The sequence below is a fragment of the Ambystoma mexicanum genome, chromosome 6q, assembly GCF_040938575.1.
Source record: "Ambystoma mexicanum isolate Mex_15411 chromosome 6q, UKY_AmexF1_1, whole genome shotgun sequence".
In the NCBI taxonomy this organism is placed as follows: domain Eukaryota; kingdom Metazoa; phylum Chordata; class Amphibia; order Caudata; family Ambystomatidae; genus Ambystoma; species Ambystoma mexicanum.
In genome coordinates, this window is record NC_090937.1 from 442,081,374 (window position 1) to 442,105,575 (window position 24,202).

General features: G+C 45.1%; 1 protein-coding gene across 1 annotated transcript in view; it reads left to right on the forward strand.

Moving 5' to 3' along the window:
• The window catches only part of LOC138516091 (RNA exonuclease 1 homolog), a 2,454,886-nt gene that overhangs the window by 623,739 nt on the left and 1,806,945 nt on the right, over nt 1-24,202 (forward strand). Inside the window, exon 4 of the mRNA XM_069630920.1 lies at nt 23,396-23,594. Within this exon, the coding sequence (XP_069487021.1) occupies nt 23,396-23,594 (199 nt within the window). The remainder of the gene's footprint in view (nt 1-23,395; nt 23,595-24,202) is intronic.

Sequence of the window (24,202 nt, forward strand, 5' to 3'; positions counted from 1 at the left end):
GTTGGACCTTGTCCAGCTTTTAGTACTCCTTTGGCACCTACCCCTCTCTGTGGTCTCGGGTCACACACACCCTCTTGGGGTGGATCTGATGGCGGCCCAGCTGGGTCCAATCGATACCCCACAAGAGGGAGGGAGGGGGGGGTATCTGGTCTCGAAGTCCTGCTTGGACTGATGGTCTCTCAGCCCTTCTTGGCCTCTTTTCGTTCTCTTTGGGTATATGGATTATCCCCCTGTTTCAGGCTGTCTGGTGCCTCAGCCCCTCTAGGGCTCATTAGCTTCTCACCCCAGCTTGGTGTATGTCTGGGCCTGTGCGTTCCCTTCCCGGTTCCCTGAACATACCGTTTACCTGTATTGCTTCAGTGGTGGTTTTCCTCAGGGAAAGGCAGAAGTGCGGTTCCGGCTTCGCTTGTCTTTTGCGTCTGTGTGTGGGTTTTGGTGTTGGTTCATGATTGGACTTTGGCGTTGCCTCCATCTGGTAGAGGTTGACAACGGTTCATGCGGTTGCATTTGTTCTCTTGTCGGTAGGCCAAGCTCCTCAAGCTTGAGGCCTAGTTCCAAGTAGCAGCGTTCCACACTGTCTTTCCCCCATGTCTTTTCTCCATGTGTCTGCTTGGGACTGCTTCCTGAATCTCCCTCAAAGGGGGGCCTGCCCTGCTCTGTGTCTTGGCTCTACAGGCTTGCGTGCGCCTCTCCTCTCCCTCAGGGTCACTCACTGGCCCTTTTATGTTCCTCCCTCGGAAGAAAAAAGTTAATTGGTCCTGCATTTTATACAAAGAGGGCTACAGTAAAGGGTCAGAAATCATACCAGCTACCTCTTTATGAACATTACCAAATGTTCTGGTGCAATCCCCATACAACCTCTATAAACGCTAGCTGCCTGGCACAAGGGAGAAGAACAGCTGTCCTTGTCAAAGGATGGCTTCTCTTCCAGGGCTGGGGGAGGGTGGTCGCCCCAGTGGGATCCTGCTTCCACTGTTATGTCCTCTGGGGGCTGTTGAGCTTAACAGACTCACCTCCCTAGTCCCAAAGGGGTGACTCCCTGTTGTGGAGAGGGTGCGTAATTCCTTGGCTTCTTCACAATACCCAATTGGCTAAAGCTATCTGGTGCTGGACACTGTTTTTTTTAACAAAGGCGGGGGGTTCACTTTGAATTCTCGCACCCTCCAATTCAGGGTGTCTGAGTACATCAAGATTTTGCAAGATAACAGGTCCCTATTGTTTCCAGAGATTCTGCAACTGAGTAGCAAGGGCACAATCGAGCTGAGCAACTCCAGCTCCCCAGAGCCTCTCAGCAACATCTTTCCAGTAGACCAAAAAAAGAAAGTCAGACCAGGGATCAACTTGAAAACACGCAACAGGTGGATGATCGACCTACATTTCAAGACGGTGGGAATCCTCCTTCAAAGGGATATTCTAATCAGGAAAATTGGCTGGTGAGACTAGGCCTTTACCTTCCAATCCTGGAGCACACCATTCACCAGGGCATTGGAACTCCCATTATCTTCACTATTCCAGCGACTGCAAGTTGAGCAGAGCGGTATTTGGGAGCATAGAAAGACTATAGGTGTTGGATACCCAAATATTTCAGTTGGGGACTAGATCCAGAAGTGTCTGGGATACATGGGGTTTCTACATCTATAAAGAACGGGCTTGAACTATGCCTTGCCACGCTTGCAATGATCAAGAGAACTCTCTCGAAAGTGTGCAGGGACTGTGCTATAGTTGTGGTGTTGGTGCAAGCTCGGACTTGGCAGGCGTGGTTTCCAGTTCTGATTGAACTTTCTTTGCATTTCCCTCAAGTGATCCCGAGACATCAAGATGATCTGACAGATCCAGCAGGGGAGGGTTCAGCCTCTGAAGGTGGTAGGTGATCTCTGGCTGCTAACATGCATGGTTCGGCAAGAGATTGGGGGATTACCAAGACTTTCAGAACAAGGTGTTAACCTCAAAGAATCTTGGGCTACTTCGACGGCCAGGAGCCAGAGTGCAATGTGGCTAATTTGGGAGAGATGGTGCAAGTAGTGATGTTTTCATCCAGTTTCTGCCCCTCTTGTTCAAATTTAGAATTTGTTGGCCCCACTGTCAGAGTAAGGCGTTTAGGACCATGGGCATGTACAGATCAGCTTGTTCAAGAGGGCATGATCAAGTAAAAGCTACGACCGTAGGCCAACATCCAGTACTGGTATGGTTATTGAAAGGCATGAAAGCTTGTAAGCCCCAGATGCTGCACTATTAGTCTGTGAGGGATGCTAGTGAGGTTTTAGACCCTCTCAGTAAATGGCCCAAGAATTAACAGTTTTCTTTGAAACGTTTATCCGGGAAGCTAGGAAATCTGTTCTGCTTAATCTCTTGCAGTAGAGTGTCAGTTGTCAGAACATAGGACATTTTCGGAAGACCTTTTCTTCATTGGGAGAATGTTTAAATATTGCAATACCTACCAAGCTAGGGTTTAAAGCCATGTCCTACCCATACTTTCAGAAAAATAGCAAGTTATGCATGGCAAGATGTATTGAGGTTTATGACAGGCCAACTGAGGATCACAAGCCACAGGGAGTGACACAGTTGCATATAGGAAGCCTTTTAGAGCAGTCTCTTCCTCTAGAGGCTAGATGGGTGTGCAAAGGGTTGTATCAAGCAGTGATGAACATTTCTGTATTTGGAGAATATTCCGTGGGAGGCACCATGACATCCAAGGCTTTTTCTCTAGGTGCTAGATTGGAGGACAACTTGAATAGGCGGATTGGTGTAACAACTCTTCTTTTTAGAATGTTTACTTGAGGCAGATTTCAACATTTGCAGAGACCATATTGAGAAGCTTTGAACAAGCATAATGCTTCTATCCTGTCTTAACATAGAATGCCCAGGTACACAGCACAGGGAGCTTTGATTTTCTTAGAGACACTGGTAATTGCTTGCCTAACACCCACCTTTGCATCCATCTGGTCATGCCCTCCTCTTTTCCCTTCCGCAATGGCTTCCCCAGGCCATTTCATGCAGTAAGCATTATGCGATGCCACAATAACCCTTTCTGTGGTAACGCATTGTTTTCATATTTTCATTGTAATGTGCAAATGTTCGAAAATTACTCTTCCTCACCTCTGCTGCCTCTTTACTTGCACCCCTCCTCTTCAGCGGGAAGAAGCAAACGATTGACCTAAGGTTCTCCAGCTCTCCCCAAAATGGCCCATGACTATTAGGTCCTTGTTCCCTCTGCCTACTCTGATCTGAAACCACCACTTTTCTTTTTCTGCTTTCTGCAGGGTTACTGCTGAAATAATTTGCATTGGGGAACAAACACAAAAATTGTGTATCCCATTAATCAAATGTTTTGAAAACGACAGGACTGATTCACACCAAACCCTTTAAAGGAATATCTGCAATGCATTGTGCACAATTTATTTTGGCACAATTCAGTCGTGTGTTTTGAAAGTTAGTGTTCAATGGAAGCACATTTTTTCTCTTAGAAAATGAATGGGAGCGGTTCAAACAGATTTTATTCTTCGCTTAATGACTTTAGAATCATTTCATGAGTTTGCATTAAATGTTCAAGTTTCGAGGGGCCGTGTCTGATCCATACAGTCAAAAGTTGTAAGCAATATAGTTTTGGGAAAAATCTGTGCAAATTTGTTTTATCTTCACTATAGAGCGTCTAGATCCATACAGAATAATTAACCTGCTTCTTTTTTGGTACGTTATACAGCAGTTCTCTTGGTTCCCCCATACAGTTTTCTCTGCAGTTAAAAATTGGAAGGTAAAAGCTCCCTAAGAGTGTACAAAGCAGCGTATCTGGATCTACCAGATTATGGGCCTCATTAAGAGTTGGGGAGAATTTTGGAGGTAAATCCTCCAAAAAACATCCCTGTGGAATTACTGTTACCGCCACTTGGTCAGGTGGCATTTTCACCTGATTACAAGTGGTGATGGCGGTCTAATTCACCATTTATTTTTGGTCAGTTGGACCCAATGGGGCTTTTTGCGTTAGTTTCTCCAATTCTGTTTTTTTGCCTTTGGGTGTGAAGATTTACATCCAGGGTTTTGCTGGAGGTAAATCCTCCCTCAAAACCAAAAAACATAATTTGGCTTAGTGGTAAAATTAGCAGTCTCTGAATTACTGCCAATTTTACCACTTGCCTCATAACTCGTAATGAGGCCGTATGTCCTTAAATTTATTGGTTGTAAAGGTTAAGCCAAAAGTCAATCTGCTGTATAAGCCTTTCCTGTTGTATATGGTGTTCCAGGCAGGGCTAGTCACAAGATTTGCAATACACTATCAAGTTCCCCGTAGTTCCATATGTATGGACATCTACGGAGGTGGTCACACAGAAAATAAACAAATGTTTCAAACAAACGCCCGCCCCCCCCCCACAACACCCCCCCTGTCCATCTTTCATTTCCACTATAGTTTCCCCCTGCATTTGTTTGCATTAAATACGTTTCACAGTGCGTGGCTGGCTTTTGGGTGGCAGCATTGAACCAAATATGGAGTGTGCTTGTGGTGACATGCACCATTCTACAGAAAACACTGGTAAATATTTTGTCACTCATCACAATGGAGAGAGAGCATTTCCGTTTCGTTGAGTAGTTAAACTAAGGAACTCAACATGCAATTGTAAATGTATAGTTACTATTCTTGGGTATGGATCAAAACCACAAAGGAGGCTTTTTTGAGGCTTTTCAGTAGCTTCAGTAGTAGAAGTTGATTCATTTCTAGGAACTGCTATTTTGATGTGGGGGACAGTGACCTAAAATGACTTGCCTGGGATTACGGTTTAAGTAGTCCAGCTGAGATTAAGTCCAATCACTTAGGCAATTTACCACTTCACTTTTTTTAAACCAACCTGGCAAATAGGTAAATGTTTATATACATGTTAAGCAAAAAAACATGATTTGTAGTTTTGCTTTCCAGTCTTAAATGATAGATTACAAGCACCAAAATATAAAGTGACATGAGCCTAAAAGGTCCTTCATTTTGCTCCTCCACTGACATGCAATCATATATATTATGGGATGGGGGTGGGGGGATGCTGTAGGGCTAGCTGTGGGGTTGGTCACCTGCTAAGTGTGCTACGCAGAGCCCAGTAAACCGCCAGCTGAATATTGTTTATTTGTGCCTTGGTTTGTTTATTTTTTTCGATTCCAAAACCCAAAGAGTGTGCTACACCCTTTGATACCCTCAGCAGCTGCAAGCCGAGATGGTATGTGGGCCACAGGGAAGAGGCTTTTTGTTTGGTGGTGTATGGCCTAGCAGAGCACCAGTGGACATTGAGGCCTACTTGCGATCGGGACTGCTAAGGGAGGGGGCAGTTCTACTTACCCCGTGCAAAAGGGTGATAGCTGGAAGGTTTAAAATTACTTTTAACCTCTGGCATTGCTCTGGGCAACCCTCCAGACCATCCTTTTTTGCCTGCCAAGCCATTAAAAAAGGGGAAAAAAACATATGCAAATCAGGCTTTGTCCCACCCAATAAGGGGCTCTCTCTTTTTTGGGCCTCATAAGTGAGAAGTAGCATGGGTCTCTAAGCCCAGAAGCATGGGACCCACGTCTGGGCATACCCGTCCCACCCTGGGTGACCACAGCAAAACAAAAGAGGTGATGGCTGGAAGGTTTAGAATTTTGCAAGGCACAGACTGGCTAAAAAATGGTGCTGTGGAAGGTTTCTCAGAGCAGTATCAGTGGTTCAGATTAATTCAAAACCTTCCAACCATAACCTTTATGGTTTGTCTCCATATGTGAGAGTGGGTATGCCCAGATGTGGGTCCCTTGCTCGCTATGCTATAGGGAACCAAGCTGCAACTCACTGAGCCCCAACAAGACCAAAACATGTCTGTCGTTGCTTGTGTTTCCGTGCAGAGGGGACCTGGCCTAGCAGTTCGGGCAGGGCAGGTCCCATTTGTGGCACTACCTGACTGATTTGCATATGGCTGGACCCCTTTTGCAATGGCGCAGATGGGCTAAAAAACGGTGTGGTGGAAGATTGTCTAGAGCAGTGCCGGTGTCCCAGATTAATTCAACACCTTGTTATAATCAGTCAGTATTTGCATACAGAATAAAACCTTACTTTTAAATGCTACTAGGCATGCTTAATATAACCGCAAAGTTAATACAGAACACCACCTTGAAGTGAAAGAAATGTCCTAAGACTCCAAGGAATGTCCAAGCACTAAATCGAAATTCCTGACTGCATATGCATTGATCCTAATCATTTCATCGAGATGTTTTGACCAAATCCATCTAAAAAATACACATATGCCATCCATTTATGTCCATAACTTGTAACTATATTTCTGAGGCTTGTTGAATCTGCTTAGATCACATGCTATGCATAGGCTGACATCTAGTGGAAGCTGCAGAGTATTAGTTGTTTTCGAAACTCCAATATGGACGTCGACATGGCGTGCCAGTAATCCTATCCCTAGTGTGACGTCCACTGTACCCATGGTCCTTCACCGTTGAGGTCCCTCCATCATCGTCGGACACTATAACGCAGAGTTCTGTTTTGACTAACGCCATTAATTATTAACGTTATTAGAGCTAGTACTCTTCCTATCTTTTATTTACCGACCTTCGACGAACCTCTTTGGTGAACGATAAGGAAGAATGTTGTCGGACAAAGAACCTGACTCAACGACACCCCTTCGGCCTTCAAAGGCCGCACTGGGCCTCGGCCCAGGCAGTAGGGGGGAGTGAGGGGTGGACATTTCTTAAGCCACTAAGAGAATGCATTTCCCCCTTCTTACTCTCTATTTTCGCCTAGCTGCCCTTCCATCCAAATATGGAAAACACACCATTTAAATTTTGGCCCAGTTGCAACAAGAGGTTCCCCTGGAAAGGCGAGCACCGGGTGTGCAACCTGCCTTGCACAGGACCACGACGAGGGCCACTGTCGAGCTTGATAAGCTCCTCCATGGAGTCGATCAACCCTGGTAGTTGATGGTGTTAAGATATGTTATGGCAAGAAATGTATGCTTATACTTTCATTGTATTCAGAGGTCATAGTTAATAAAACATATCCATGTTTACATATCTCTGTCCACCTGCTGGAATGTAGTAAGGAAAGAAACCCAACTGACTTGAGACAGGTTAAAACCGGTAAAGAACAATTGTTTATATAGCACAATCAGTTAACACCATACTGTTAAACACACAGTGTGGGATGCAAATTATAAGAAAGTGTTTCAAACAGTAGCACAATTGAGCTGAAAAAACGCTCAAATAAACCCAAAAGTAATTGTGTCACAATTCCATCATTGATCATAACTCTTGTAATTGTTCTGCGCAATATGATAGTCATCAACATAGAAAAACACTCCTAGGTGGTGGTTGATGCCAACGTGTTTCGGATAATACTAATCCATCTTCAGTGCAGGATGTGTTAAACTTTCACACTGTGTTTACGATAGATTCTTTTGGTTGGTCCTAAGAGTAATCAAAATAAACTAATTTGTTTTCTGTCAGTGTTTTGGAGAATAGTTCAAATCGAAAGTTTAATGAAAGCAACCACTAACCTTAGTGGTGGAGAAAACAGGACACATAGGTTTTAGTCAGGTCTTGAGAATGTCTCCTAGTGGCGGGTAGCAACTCTCTTTTGGACATCTTTAGTAAGAGGGAACCTCGATCAGGGTGGGATATAAGGAAAACATACTGGGCTAACCCACAACATCATAATGTCAGGGCTCAAATGTGTTCTAAAGCATGTGCCCATGTACACGCGAACGGAAGTATCTTATCACGGTGAAACAAAATTGCCTTCAGTCAAATGTCGTGATCGCCATTGTTAGCACATTTAACAAGTATTGTCTAAGTTAGTGGTAAGGAAATATGATTCGATCATAATGCGACCGAATAGTATTGAAGAGTTGCCGTGATCACCATTGCTTGTACAATTATCGAGTGATGCCATTGTAGTATCTATGCTGATAGGTATAGAGTGAGAAATGCTGTATCCCCCAAATCACTCACTTTGGTAATTCCGAGTAGGAGCAGAAGTCGGGCAACCCGTCACCAAGACGGGTCGCTCTCATCTGCTCCGTGTAAATGGTCGTCGGGGCCGCCGCGCTTGCACGTGCGTGCCGAGGATGCCATCTCAGATAAAAAGTGTTAAGTGTAACCGCGTCTGAACCACAGGCTGAACACAGACGAGTGCGTTGTTTCGTGGGTGTTACCAGTGATGTGTTAACCCAATTACTCTTGTGTGTATAACTAATGAAGATCTACGGTACCGCATCAGCGGTTACCATGGCTGTCAATTGCAATAAATCCGTGGTTGTCATGGAGATCGCGCCCTCGTGCGATGCAGCCATGATGTCGGAAGGTAGCAACTGGGGGCGGTGGGAGAGAGTAAAGCTTTTCTCCCTCGTTCCTGTAATAGAAATTGCCTCTTGTAGAGGCGACGTATGGGTGTCTAGCTGTATTCATGTAAACTGCAAGCATTGAGGTAAATGGAGCATGCACCAATACATAAGTGCCGTCTGATCAGTTTGGGACGCTGTGTGCTCGGCAAAGAATTGAAGAATTGACAAATTAAAGAAGAGGAAGCTAGGGAGCGAGAGGAGGAGCACCATAGTTCGGATAAAACTAATAGAAGCCCCCCCCTCTCGCATGGTAAGACCGACCCAACAGAGGCGGACGAGGGCATCCCTCGTGCCTATCTGTAGCAGGGTCACTGGTTAAGAGATGTGTGGTTGACACCATTGTATAATTCAAATGGATCATTATAAGTAATTACAGGGCCATTCCAACATTACTGTATATGGATCATACTCCACTGTAGGCATCTTCATAACATACATACCTAGCTGCCGGCCCGTGGGCCGTTTACATTCTGGGCAATCTTCCCTATTGTGGATATTAAATGTATTTAAATGCACAATACAACTTTTCAAGTATTCATCAGAAACTTGTTTGGTCCACGTTGGGTGTCGAAAAATCAGAAAAAGCACATAAGGTCAAACTCACAGTTCATACCCCTAGGGCTCAGGCAATCCAACAAATCAATCCATATAATTTCTCTTTGGAGTAATCTCTTGTGGATATCACCCCCTCTTGGTCCAACCTTCACTTGTTCTAAAATCAAACATTTCAATTGAGCAATCGAGTGCCTGGACTCCATGAAGTGCATTGATACCGGTTACCTGAGATTTTTCATCCTTATGTTGGACTTGTGCTCTGTCATCTCAATTTGGCCTTTCTCATAGTGATTCCCACATAGTAAAACCCACATGGACATTTCAAAGCATACACCACATTGGTGGAATCACAGGCGCAAGAATGTTTAAGTGAGATAGGTTTTCCTGTGTGTGGGTGTCAGATGGTATTGCCAGGCAAGATGTTGCTGCAATGGTGGCAATTAAAGCATGGTTGTGTCCCTTTGAATGTTTTGGACGTAGGCTGGTGCTTAGACATGTCAGCTCTGATAAGGCTACTTCTTAGGGCCATGCTGTTTCTGTAGGCGAAAGTTGGCAGTTGTCGAAAAAATGGTTGTGTTTGGGGGTCCATTTGAAGCATTGGCCAGTTGTTTGTGATAATATTCCTGATTTTCTTGCTTTGAGCAGAGTATGTTGTCACATAAACCATGGAATCATCTTTTGTTCGTTTTTTCGAGGTCCGCAGGGTGTCTCTCTCCATGGTTGATACTTTTTTCTTCGATTCCAGTAATTGTAGATGGATTATATCCTCTTTCCTTAAATTTTTGACGTAATGTGGATGATTGTCTCACATACTCGGTGTCTTCCAAGATGTTCCTCCGGTAGCGCAAGAATTGGCTCAGTCGTACGCTGTCTATCGTCCTGTGGGGATGAAAACTTGTGGCTAGTAAGAGACTTTCTATCTGTGACTTTCGTATATATCCTGGTCTCCAAATTGTTACCTTTAACATGGACTTCAACATCTAGGAAATTAATCCTCCATTTACTCGAGTGTAGTGAATTTGATTTGCGGATGCACATCATTCATCATGGAAAAGAAGTTATTCAGTTCATCATCTGGGCCGGACCAGATGCCAAAGATGTCATCAATATATCTGACAAAGAGGGTCAGATGGCGTGCCCATCTTGATGTCAAAACATGTTCAGATTCAAGGTAATACATATACGTATTGGCGTAAACTGGTGTCATGCTGGGATCTCAATGTAGTACTTGCAAAGCTCATGGGGACCCCCCCTTACCTCCCCCCGGAAGCCTTTGCACAAGTCAAGTCTTAAACACCTCGCATAGAAGACTGCCTTCTTGGTGGCTATTACATCCATAAGAAGGGTTGGTGAACTTCAAGCATTGTCATTGCAAAACCCATTCTTTGTCATCCACAAAGACAAACTGGTTTTACGAACACACCCAAGTTTTTCACCTAAATTCATTTCCAACTTTCTCATAAACCAATCCATTGAGCTACCAGCCTTCTTTCAGAACCCAAGAAGCTCAGTTGAGAGGAAACTCCATACACTAGATGTAAGGAGGGCTGTCCTTTACTATGTAAACCAGACCAGACCGCTCACAAGCCTCACAAGGGATACATTATTCACCGTAATCGTATTCCTGATGCTTAGATTCACATGCGCCCACCCATCCTCCCCTTGGAGTAGAAGGTGCGTAGATGTTTACCTGAGCTTTATCTGATACTTATATGCTTTAATACACCTGTACTCATGCTACACTTCGTGCTACCTTATGTCAGAAACAAAATGATCTGAGGGACCTCGATGCGTGTAGGAACATGGTACAGTAGACCTCACACTAGGGATAGTATTACTGGAAAACCCTGTCAACGTTTCTTTTCGAGTTTTCAAAACAACTGTAATACTCTGCAGCTTCCATTAGAAGTCTGCCTATGCATAACATGTGAATCCAAGCAGATACAAGCATCAGAAATACGATTATGGTGATTGATGTGTATATATATATATATATATAATTTATTTCACTATGTACTATGATGAATCCAGAGGAGGTATCGCCGATTCCCTGACTTTGTCAACCTCCCATGAGGCGAAGGGGATGGCAGCTGCTACCTGATCCTGCCCCTGGGGGTTGGGGGTGGGGGGGTCACATGGGAGAGGACAACTACATGGGAGCAGGGATGACTCCATCGGACGAGACATGATATTCTCCTGTTTCTCCTAAAGAAAACCCTCAAATACCCAAACATCTAATGGCATACTGTCAATCTACTCAATACTCTATGTACACATCTAGCAATCACAACACACTTAAAACATCTTTTGTTTGACTGTTCTTTGTGGGATTCTTGAACATCAGTTTAGAAATACAATGGACTTCAACTCCCATGAAGCCTCAAGTACTAAGAAGAGGGAAGAGTTGATGCAAACCAAGCAAAGCTCAAAGACGAACGTGCAGACTAATTGTTCTGATGGAAATAATGTGCCCGGGACCTTCAAAAATGGCATCCGCAATATCAAGAAAAATGGTACGGGAGAGAACCATGCAGGAGAAAGCCAACCAAGAAGGGCGGCAAATGTGTTTGCGAGCTGCTGCATGGTAGTCTCACATACCAGCGTGGCGTGAAGGAGGGAGAGGTGCAGCAGACATACCTGAAGGACCATGGTAGCACTGAGAGACACAGCCGAATCACTGGTGGTATGGCCGTACTGGGGTACAGCTTCTCCAGTCCAGGCCACAGAGGGAACCCGAAGAGTGAATGTGGAACCGTAGCAAACACTGGGGAGACATCTGCATCATGTCGGAAGCCAACCCAAGGAGGAAGTTTCACAGCAGAGGCACGCCATATTTCGGAGATGCCTCAAAGAAAGGTGAGTCTGTCCAGAGCCATTGGGGACCAACACCTATGTAATCATGTCAATGAAGTTCATGAGATTGATATTACGGACAATGCTCAAAGGCAATTGAAACACAGACAAAACAATGTCAAATCGATGCTTGAGAAAAAGATTTGAATACTGTCAAGAGAAAGTGCAACAATGAAAATTGAACAAATACCCATGTATGAGATGTCAATGTGGGGGGCAGAGCTGAAACAAATGTGATACCCAAAGTAAATACATTGAATGGAACAAAGCGGATGCTGATGTTGTATATTGAAGAGTTCTGGTAAAGAGAAAGACACCAGGCAGTAGATATTCGAGGGGGAAGATACCTGGCAGGTAAACCAGGGGATCTAAGAAGTCCATAAAAGGTCAAATACACCAAGAATTTGAATCTGAAAAGAACTTTGAACATCTTGGGCAAGTACTTGGCAGGGGTGTATACCAGGAGACCTGAAAAACCCATGAGAGGATTTCTGGTGAAGTAGTACACTAGACAATTCTTCAGTTACAAGAAAAGTTAACACAATTTTGGAATTTATTATTTGAACAAGAGCTTTGTGAATTCAGGGTAAAAGGCCTCAAGCAATTGTTGAATAAAGAGACACTGGTGATACACAAACTATTGTTTAAAAGACACTTTGTCATCCTACCCAACAATCCAGGGGAAGGGAACCATGGTCTTGATTCCAAGGGTTTCTACTTTGAAAATACTTTTTGGATGTATCTTTGTTTTGATTTATGAACACTTTACACTGCACATAAATCGGGCACATTTCCTTGCATCCTTAATTGTTTGTTACTGGTCTGAGAGTCAGTTTAGAATGTTTTGTACACTAGGACGGTTTTCAAGTTACTAACTATTTAACACAGACTGGTTTAAGTTTAGTTTCCTAGTCGGGGAGCACCTTTCTTTAGGATAGGGCTAGAGAGTCGTTATTCCAACCTATTTTGTGTTAAATAAATGATCTGACTCTGAGAATATTACAACCTTGTGTCCGCTTCTCGTTTCTGACCCCTCTCAATACACAGAAAGTAAGATAATGTATGTTGCAAGATGAAAGACCTATTTGATAAATTTACTTTAACATAACAAATAGTACTTGATTCAAATCTAAATATATCTGTATACCAGTTAACTCCTGGGAGATCATGCACAAAAGTAACTGATCAGTTATTTATTTTCTCTTTTTATTTTAATTGGGCGATTTGGTTTTAAATGTAAACCTTTTACATGTATTCCATATTGTACAAGTCATACTAAAAAGATAAGAAAAAGTGTCCGTTATAATAAAAGGACTTGGTGCAAGACATGTCACAAATGGTAAAATTAATAGATGTGGAATTCTCGAGCGGTAGGACCAGATGGCATGTCCAACCAAATGTTAAAGGAGAATCCTACGATGTGGGCTGACATTCTATATCGTCTTCTTAAGTAAATAATAATGTGGAATAGAATCCCACAGTCATGTATTGCATGCAATATCCATTTATAAGCAGGGAGACTGGTTAGACCCCCTGAATTATCGTCCCATTGCATTAATGGATGTACAATATTAGCCTTCTTAGTTGTACAACATCTAGGCTATTGGGCAACAAGAGCAAGCAGATTAAAAAAACTAAATAAAACTGATTCAGGCAGGCGATGGGAACCCCACTAAATGTCTTAATATTGTCACTAGTTCATATAAAGGCACTAAGGAAAGGTAACATTGCTTAACAGCTAGCTTGCATTGACCTTAGTGTGAGGCCTTTGATAAGGTTGTAAGACCAATTGTTTTGCAAAAGCTTAGTAATTGGAGTTCCTCCCGGGCTTCTAAAAATGATTGTTACATTAAGGGACAAAAATAAGGGTACGGTTGAACAGGTTGGTCACCTTTCAGGAGAAAATGATACTAATAATGGCTTTAGACAAGGATGTATGTTAGGCCCCCACCCTGTTCAACCTTTACCTTTCTGCCTAGGTTGGGGTGGGTCGGGAGAAGTGTCGGTCATTTGGCCAACTGCAACTCCTTTTCTGTCAAATTATCTATTACATTATCATGACTAACATATGCCAATGATATCATTATTTTGGATGCCACACAAATAGGCCTGCAAATGAAATTAGAAGCTTTTCAATGTTGTACAACATAGAATAATTTGAAAATAAACATGAATACATCAAAATGATCATATTTTCTAATATGAAAGTGTTCAAAAGGCTCCTGTCAGAATCCCTGATTCTGTGGATCCTCTGAGGAAGGCTACTGCTAAGTCTGTGAGTCCAGTGCTGAACTCCAGGCCCTCTTCTGTCCCGAGGCAAGGTTTTTACTTCCCTCTGGATGACACTTATGAAGAGGAAAGGTCTGACTTTGAGGACCCTGTTGAGCCTGATGTGGCGCCTGTCTTTTCTGGAGACAGTCAATTGGAGCAGTTTGGCAAACCGTTCATGATGCCAGTGGGTTGGACACTTTTCCGGAAGTGGAGTTTGGCAGGCCTGAGCCTGGGGATCATGCTGAATCATCCTATAGGCAGCTAGAGGCTAGGGTTACAGTGTATCTGGGCTGGTCCAGTCCTCCTGAAGCTTTTGTGCAAGATGATCTGACATTTTAGATCAAGGTCCATCCTCTGACCCAGTGTTACCTTTTCATCTTACCTTACAGAAAAGGGTGGCGGATGCTTGGCAGTCACCGGAATCTCTTCCGGCTGTTAACAAATCATTGACAAAGCAGTACCACCCTTCTGTTAGCGACCCCAGCTACTTATCCACTCACCCCACTCTTGAGAGTTTGGTGGTTCAGGCAGCTACGGCCACCTCAAGGCAGGCGGCGTACCCTACCATCGCTCCTGATAGGGACGACAAACGCTTCGACGGTTGGGCTTGCAAGGTATTTTCTGCGGCGAGTGTGGCGTTGAAATCAGCAAGGTTTTCACACTCTGCGGAACTGTTTCTCTGGCGGCTGAGCATATTCCTGAAGAGGAAGAAAGGGATAGGTTCCTTGCTCTCGTGCAGGATGCCATGTGTGAATCCCTTCAGTCGTGTTTAGACACTGCCGACAGTGTTAGCCGGTCCATGGCTGCGAGCACCGTTACACGCAGGTTTGCTTGGCTGTGGAAGTCGGATTTTTCTCCGGATGTACAAGCCTGTCTTTTGAACATGCCCTTTGATGGCGCCCATTTGTTTGGCAGCAAAGCTGACGAGAGCCTTGAGAGGTTGCAGACCTCGAAAGCTGCTGCTAAATCTTTGAACGCTGCAGTGCGTCAAACTCTGCCTTTTCGTCCTAGGAGACAGCAGTGGAGAGGAGGCTTTTTGTTACTACTCCTCCTTTGGTAGAACGAGAGGAGCCGCCAGGGCCAACGTAAAAGTACCCGTGGTGGTCTGGGAAATATAGGTGCCAAAGCCACTCGGGCAGCTGCCTCTCTGCCTTCAGGCGCTCCCGCAGCCGCTTCTAAACAAGCATGAGGCCATGTTTCATTGTTCGCCGGTTGGGGACAGACTGTCTCAGCATCTAGAAGAATGGCAGGCCATTACTTCAGATGCGTGGGTTCTGGATACAATAGCCCACGGCTACTGCCTTCCCTTCCTCAAGCGGCCTCACGACAATCCACCGGGGAAAGCTTCCGGATCTGCTCCTTGTGCAGGAAATCCTAACCCTGCTGGAGGAAGGCGCTACAGATTTGGTGCCTGTGGCGGAGAGGAACAAGGGTTGGTATTACCCATATTTTTTGATAGAAGAAAGACTTGTGATTGAGACCCATCCTGGATTTGCGTTGGTTGAACAAACTTCTCAGGAAGGACAAGCTCAAGATGGTCACTCTTTCTCAAGTCCTCCAGGCTCTTCAACTTCAGGATTGGTTGCTGTCTCTGGACCTACTGGATGTTAGGGAGAATTCTCTGTTTAGGCTGAATTTCCTAACCTAGTGAGTCCCCCAGCAGCTTTGCTGGATTTTTTGGGGTTTATTTTTTTCTCCTGCCAAGAGTAAGACTCTTTTACCCTCACTCTTGGACATGATTTGAGTGTGTTTCTTTGACTATAGATGTGTTTAATGAGCTAGGGGGTCTTTTACTCCACAGGGCTTCATGTGTTTTTGTGATGTGTGTTACACAGCACCCTCAGTGCAGTAACACAGGGGTGTCATGGTGTCTCCCCAGTATAGACTCCATACCCTGGGACTGACCGTCTCCCAGGGTCTGTAAAGTCACCATTGACTTTACTAGTCTTAAATTCTGAACAGAACCAGTACAAACCATCATATTGTGGACGTACTGGCTGGGGCAATTCGATTGCCCCGGGGTCTGTTAGTCGAGGGGGCACGTCTCCGTCCCCCCTGATCGAGTTCTGGCTGGTGGCAGTGGATACTACTTTTTATATTCAACCGCAAATATTTCTCTATGGGATTTTCCCATTGTTCGAGGCTACTATCTTTATTTATTTAATTACGATAGCCGACTAACATACCGCCGTTTTATTTAATTAATATTAATTCTCCGGTTGGTATTTTTTGCCAAAACTCGGTTCGAAAATGGCATTTGTGTTCTCTTCTGTGACTCCAACCCAAGTCTAGCCCTTTGTTCCACTTTTTGGCGGGCTTCTCCACAGAAGCCCTCCAAAGTGGTGCCACTCTGTCTGGGGTACTTAGGAGGGGTGGAGGGGGATTTAGGCACCCTGGACTGAGTTGCCTAGGCAACTCAAGTCGTACTCCGTCCTGATTGGCCCAAGTGGTGAGCCGGCCGGCTCAACACTTAGCATGTTTGAGTGACAGCTAGGCTGAGTGAATGGGGGTTTTCTGCATAAAAGCAGGGCTTTGGGGACTGGAACTTCAGAAGTCGCCACAGGACCTAAGAATCCGACGAGGGAGAAGCTGAGCTGACCTGCCACGACGACACCACCGGTGGAGCCCTGCTGGACCGTCTCACCACTTTTCCCAACAACAGAGGAGATCTCCCGCTGGAGAGTCTTCTTCCTTTGACTGGTGGGGATAACCAGTTTCACCGTCTTTTCGCCTTCCTGACGTATCTCGTGGCCGCCTTGCCTGTGTCAAGCACCCCGGCAACCGGGATACCACGTTTTACCACGACCGCGAATTAAAGGGTAATACTATTAACCAGAAAACTCTGCGGCTGTTTTCTTCCCTGGCAGTGCAACGACCTTCATCTTTCCACCAAGTCGAGATCTTCTCTTCCCCTGGACGACGAGACTTGCACCCGCTGCCAGGAACAACTGCCACCGCTGGAGGATCCTACCCACTTAAGGTACCGTGTCCCGCCCGGCTTCCCTTGCCACCGACTGTACGGGGTAGATTTAGCCCCCGGCTTTCGAACCTGGGTTAGCCTGGGACACCCTGGCTAAACTTTTCTGAGCCTCTCTAAACTCTTTTCGAACTCTCTGCAAGACTTTCGAAGCCTAGTGTAACTGTGTGATCTTGGGCGCATTTGTGCTCTGCTCTCTCTGAGTGGGCCCAGCCTATGGACTTTGGCTCACAAGTGACTTTTATTCTTCTGCCTTGCTAATAGTGTTCCTAAAGCTTAGAGTGGTGTACCTTCCCATATTCTCTTTTTCCCTCCCTTCTTCATGAACTTGTTGGAGTGCCATCTATAGTTAAGCGCTCACCTCTGTATGAAAATAAGTGGTGTTAACTAAGACTTATCTGATAAGGAATAAGGGTTGTATATATTATAATAGTAACTGTGTTTAGAGTGTTTTACGATAAGAGTGCTGGAGTGTTTCAAACAGTGTGTTTTTAAATAAATAATTATATACTTTGATACCAAAGCTCTGGTCAGTGCTTGCTTGTATTGTTGTATCCGAGTGCCTATTGTGTATACTTTGCATACTGCCTAACTCTTCTTGAGAAAAGTCTGACTGCTCAGCCCCAGCTACCAGGTAAATCTGGGTGGTACAGACTGCTACCAAGTGGGTTTACTGCTAACACCTGTAGTCCTAAATCTTTTGCAGTGTTCCCAAAGGGAACTGCACAGGTTTCTGCCTAACACTGGACGCTTACTTTCATGTGCTGATTCATCCCAAGCACAGGAAGTACCTGAGGTTTGCGGCTGGTGACTCACACTTTCAGTTTTGGGTCCTGCCATTCGGATTGACCTGTGCCCCAAGGGTCTTCACCAAGCTGATGGTTCTGGTGGCAGCGTATCTCAGGCAGGGGCGGGGGGATTCACGTCTACCCCTACCTGGATGACTGGCTGATCCGTGCGCGCTCTCCCGAGCAAGCATTGGCTCATCTGTCTCACCTGCCGCTCCCTCCACAAGCTGGGCTTCTCCCTCAATTTTAAGAAGTCGCAGCGAACACCTTCCCAACAGCTCCAGTACATCGGGGCTGTTTTGGACCCGTCCTTGGGGGAAGTGCTGCCTCCCAAGGTAAGGGCTCATCACATTGCACAGATGGTGGACAAGTTTCAACATGCCCATAGTCTCCCGGCTTTCGAATTCTTAAGGTTGCTCGGCCTCATGGCATCCTGCATTTATCTGGTGCCAGAAGCCAGGCTGAGGATGAGATCCCTGCAATGGGTCCTCAAGATGCAGTGGTCGCAGTTCTCAGGCAAGATGTCTGATCCCGTTCAGATTCCACTTTGTCTCCCAGGATCTTCTGTGGTGGGCCATGTTAGGCAGAATCCTGTGCAGTGCCCTTAGGGACCACTACACACAATTAAGACTACAGGTAACAATACAGGTTTTACCTTTGGTACAAGCCTGTACTACTATGTCATAGTGGTAGCAGTGGCGGAGCAGCCAGGCTTATCTCAAGAGTATATGAGCAGTAGCAGAGATTACACAAAGGGACCACAATTACTGTGACTCAAGGAAACACTGACTCAAGGTTTCAGGTAGAAAAATATAAGTACATTTATTTTTAAACCATTCGTTATAAACACAACGCTTCTATTAAACTCAAATGAAAACCACACGTTAAATATACTACAACTAACCTATTCACTTTGTACAGTAAGTCTCAAGGTAAGTACCCTGTGTTTGAATGAACCAGTGTTAGGCACAAAAAACGTTACTGCGAATACGATTATGATCACTTTTTGACAGTTCGGTCTACTAAACAAACGCGTATCCGTGACATGAAATGCTACCGGGACAAAAACACACTCGGATACCCAAAGGGATTTGGAGGCAAAAATCACAGGCAATATTTTGGTTAGGCAGTCAGAATCAAGAAACCCTTAAAAGACAGGAGATCAAAGGGCCAGAGCTAGGGTCGAAAGACACCGGGGCCAGTTGCCGAAGATCACACGGTCAGACAGTTCACGATTCAACGTAGCCAAAAGTACTTCGATATTGTCAATGTTCGGAAGCAAAAGTTATAAGGAGGGAAGACAAGGTAAAGCCTTGGAAATGAAGAAAAAGGGATTCACCCAGTTTTTTCAACAGAACACAGTACCTTGTTCCAATGGTGCAGCTGGTGCCCTGGCAGTTGTTCCTGTTAGTTTCCCGCAGACCCACGATTCCTGGAGCTTCGTCGTGAAGGGCGACGTCTGACGGGGGTCTGCACCACGCAGGGATGAGGCCGGCAGCAGCGACGCGGAATAAAAGGTGCGCTCCTTAAAAACAGGAGAGGCTCTTCAGGTAGCTTTCCGGACCACTACAGCAGTGTGCAGCGATTTCGACCACGGAAGAGGATCCTCTGGCTGTAGAAGATGAGCTGGTTATCCCCACCAAACTCAAAGGAAGATAACTCCGGACTGGATCTTCTGAGTCGTTGAAGGGGCAGATAGCTCAGGACTGCAGCAGGGCTTAACCGAGACGGGGTAGTTGCAGCAGCCGTCGTTCTCTCCGCTTCTCTTTGGTTCCTTGTAGTTCCAGTGGCGACTCTCTGACTTCTAGCCCAAGAGACCTGCCTTTTATGCGAAAAACCCCCATTCACACAGCCTAGCTGTCAATCACCCAGCAGGGGGGTTGTCCACCCCGGACAACTACCCTGGCCAATTGTGACAAAGTGCGACTTGGGTTTCCTAGGATACCCTGTGCAGGGGGTTACTATACCCCTCCCTCACATTCAGCCCACCTAGGCGCCTGGTGGAGGGCTTCTGAACAGAAAGCCCGCCAAAAGACGGTGAACAAAGAAGGCGAACCTAGTTTGCCGCGCAAAGTAAAACACGAGAAGGACTTTAACAAAAAGAAATGGCGAATAAACCCAACCGGAGCCAAAAGAAAGACGATTTGGTCAAGCGGGTTTATGTTCGAGGCTAATATAATAGCCAAGAACAGTACCACGTTTATCTAATATACTCGCGGTAGAAAAGTTAGGGTAGATACCACTGCCACCAGCCAAGTCTAAATGTTAAAAGAGCGAAACAATGCTCTAGGAGGTACAGATAAAAAGGGATACGAGTTAACCCTTTCCAGTACTCCATGGAAGATGCGGTTACTGGATCTGTGGTAGATTTGACTAAGTAAAGTTAATGGTAACTTTACCCTTTTCTGGGGGACAGTAGTCGCCTCAGAAATTGAGTCGAGGGAAGTCTCAAAGACAACCCTGTGTCACGGTACTGAAGGTGCTTTGTGACACACACAAAGAAGGGGGCTACTGAAGTGGTGTACTTCAGAGTCCATAATCATAAAAACAGATAGAAACACATAGCAAAACGCAGGTAAGAGTGGGGGAAAAGCTTTCACTCTTACCAAGTGGAAAAAATAAACTGCAGAAGTCCAGCAAAGCTGCTGGGGGACTCACTAGGTGAGGGAAATTAGCCATTAATGAGAATTCTCCCTAACAGGCCAACAAGGGGAACCTGATGAAGGGGGAGCCGTTTTGGCAACCATGACCGGAGCTGACTGTAGTGGCGAATGCTTCGCTGACAGGATGGGGAGCTCATGCCAAGGACTTGACCGCCAACGTTCGTTGATCTCCGTCGGAGTCCAGACTCCACATCAGTCTGTTACAGCTGAGGGCCCTGATGGCTTTTCTGCCATCTGTGCAGGGGAAGAGTGTCCTGATCATGACGGACAACACAGTGGCTGTGCATTACCTAAAAAAAAAACGGGGTGGGGTAGGGTCACTCCCGTTGTGCAGAGAGGCAAAGCAGCTCTGGTTCTTGGCAATTCAACAGGAAATTTCAATCTCGACAGTTCATCTGGCCGGAGAAGACAATGCGGCGGCGGATGCTCTGAGCTGTCAGAGCGCAATCTCTCACAAGTGGGAGTTGGCTCAGGAAGTCCTTCTGGAGATCTTCGCCCTTTGGGGAACCCCACAAGTGGATCTCTTCGCCACCAGTGTCAACCGGAAGTGCGAGAGCATCTGCTCAAGGGAATTTACTCAGTGAGGAGCCTTAGGAGACGCTTTTGTGGTGGATTGGTCGTTCCCACTGCGTACGCGTTTCCTCCAGTCCCTGTCATTCCTCAGGTGTTAAGCAGGTTATGGATCCCACATGATCCGGATTAGGCCAGGAGAGTGTGGTACCTGGACCTTCTAGAAATGTCCATCTACCCTCCACGCCGTCATCCCTACTGAGAGGATCTGCTCTCATGCCAGGGGGGAGCTAGTGGTTGGGGTCAGGTTCTCCATCCAGAGGTCAGGACCCTCAACCTTCACTCTTGGTATCTGAAAGGTTGAGATATAAGGATTGGGACCTCCCCCCCGGATGACGTGATGGAGGTATTGCTTTCGGCCAGGCGGCCAGCAACAAAATCCCTGTACCGTTGGCGGAAGTTCTGCGACTGGTGCAGAGGACAAAATGTTGATCCTTTTCAGTGTTTCATGCCCATGGTTTTGTCTTTCTTGCTTTCTTTGGCCCACAAGTGGGTACCATTAAAGGTTACCTGGCGGCGCTATCAATCTTCCGCTTCTCTGAAGAATCTTCTTACTTTGAGGTTCCTTTCATTGCACAATTTCTTAAGGGCCTTACAAATGTGTTCCTGCCATCCCCTTTCCAGGTGCCGGTTTGGGATCTGAATTTGGTTTTGAAATTCCTTATTGGTGCTCCGTTTGAACCTTTGCACTCTTGTCCATTGAGGTTATTGTCTTTCAAGATGTTGTTCTTGGTTACGGTTACTTCTGCTCGCAGAGTGATGAATTGCAGGTACTTTTGTCTAAGCCGCCCATTACTGTGTTCCACAAGGATAGGGTTGTACTGAGGGTACGTCCATCCTTTCTACCTAAGGTAGTGTCTGAATTTCATTTGAGCCAGAAAGTGGTTCTTCCTTCTTTCTGTCCTCTCCTCATCCTAGTAAGGAAGAGGACCAACTCCATAGGCTGGATCCTTGGAGAGCTCTGAGCTTTTATATTTCTACGATGTCCAGGGTCAGAGTTGACGATCAACTTTGTGGGGTATTCTGGTCACCGATTGGGCCAGGCTGTTACAAAACAGACCCTGTCCTGGTGGATTGTCCTCACCATTGCTGAATGTTACCAGTTGGCGGGCATGGACTCTCCTGAAGTGTTGCAAGCTCATGCCACTAGGGGCATGGCTACTTCCACAGCCCTGCAGAGGGGTGTTCCTATTCAGAATATTTGTGATGCAGCCACATGGGATTCTATCCACACCTTTGTTAAACATTACTCCCTTGATGCACTTCATAGTCAAGATATGGCCTTTGGTAGGGCGTTTCTTTATTCTGCCATCTGATTGGTTACTCTAAATTCTTTCCTTCCTCCATTTTCTGGTACTCCTTTGGGAGTCTGTCAAAGATGTGCAATACGTTGGAGGACACAATCCATTCGAAGAACAAGTTACTTACCAACTGGTAACATTCTTTCGATTGGTTGTTCCTCTAACGTATTACACATCGCCCTCCCAGCCTGCCCCTCTGGAAAATTTCCTATGCGATTGCAGCTTACGTTTCCGCAAGGCTATGTGCAGTCAAGCAGGCATTGGATATGTGCAGGTCACCAGTTATGGAGGAAAAAACATAAACTGAGGCTACGGCCACCGTGTGTCCTATTTATAACATCCTGTGACGTCGCCCTCGACGGAGGCCTTCGAGGGACATCGACCCGACGCCATCGTCGCAGGACGCCTTCTGCTGCAAAAGTTTCCGAACTACACAGCTGTGGACATTGCATGTCAAAGATGTGAAATACGTTGGAGGAACAGCCAATCGGAAGAACGTTACCAGTTAGTACGTAACTTGTTCCTCGGCATGAATACAAAGGATAGTTGTGGTTTGATGTTGATGAGAATGACTTCTGGTTCTGTGCTTGGCAAGGACCTGCTCAAGCAGAGGGCCTTTTTAAATTATTTATTTAAATGAAAGATCCTCTTTCAGGTTCCCAACCAGTTGTGAAAGAGGGACCCGAGATTAAAAGGGCTTGAAATAACCACAAATGATTGTTTTTGTTTAATGTCTATGCCCCTTCTGTTATTTTAACTGATTCATTTAGCTGGTTAGAATATAGCTTATTTTTTAGTTGGTGTGACTATTATCCTATTGTTAAAATTAGAAGAAACTGTACATCTGCATGTTTTAGGAAGGGGCAAAACAATGTGATAGTCTTATTTTGATTAAATTCCGCTCTGACAATTTATTCCTCTAAAACATGGCACAACCTGAAACCGATTCATTTTGCATATTAAAATGTAATTTCAAAAAGCCTGCAAGTGTCAATGCTCTAAATTTTAAATGTTTTGTGAATTATTTTTCATTCGTCCATTAAGTTTTCTCAACATTTTTACCTAGGCAAAATCAAATAAAGAAGTATTGGTCCCTCTCAGAGAACCTGCTCCACCACCAGTATCGCATACCCGAATCCTTCGAGCTCAACAACAGGCAGTTCAAATAACTGCAGCAGTCAGGGGTGGGCAAGATTTTGTTGCTGCCGTTTCCAATCCAAACATTTCACAATTACCCACTCAAGTTCATCGCATTGGAAAAATTGGTAAAATTCCTCTTGGTTATCTTTTTTACAGTTTGTGTGAAATTGTCAACTGCATGTAGATGTTACTTCTATCTGCTTCCTTCACTCTGTACACAAAATATCCATCAATCATTCAAATTGAAGTGGGTATGATGCTTTGACCTCTATGCTGTATAGAGACTGAGCTTGCAGAGGGTCTGAACATTACCCCTCCAGTTCACCTGCTCAGCAATCCGCCATTTAGTTGGAGTTCCGGAGCTTGGCACTAATTTATTTTACTAAAACTGATAATTTTTCATGAGTTTTTTTTTGTTGCCATGTGATGGTAAAATACTTGTTCTTTCCTTTTTTTCTTATTGTTTAGTACTAGTGTTTAGCGGGTGTGTTTTTAGCTATGATCCTATCATGATAGAACACTCCTTTAACCACTAACCATTTTGGAGTGAGGACATTGCAGAATACAAGCTCAGAACATCTGGGAGATTCGCTGGATGCAGAAAACTGCAATGCTCCTGACGTAAGATTTTAGGTTAACAATTTAGGTCATCAGTGCTTTTAAACGTTACAGCGTGAATGTCTCTACAAAACAAAAATGGAACTAAACTTAAATTCCTTTAACAAGAAATTCT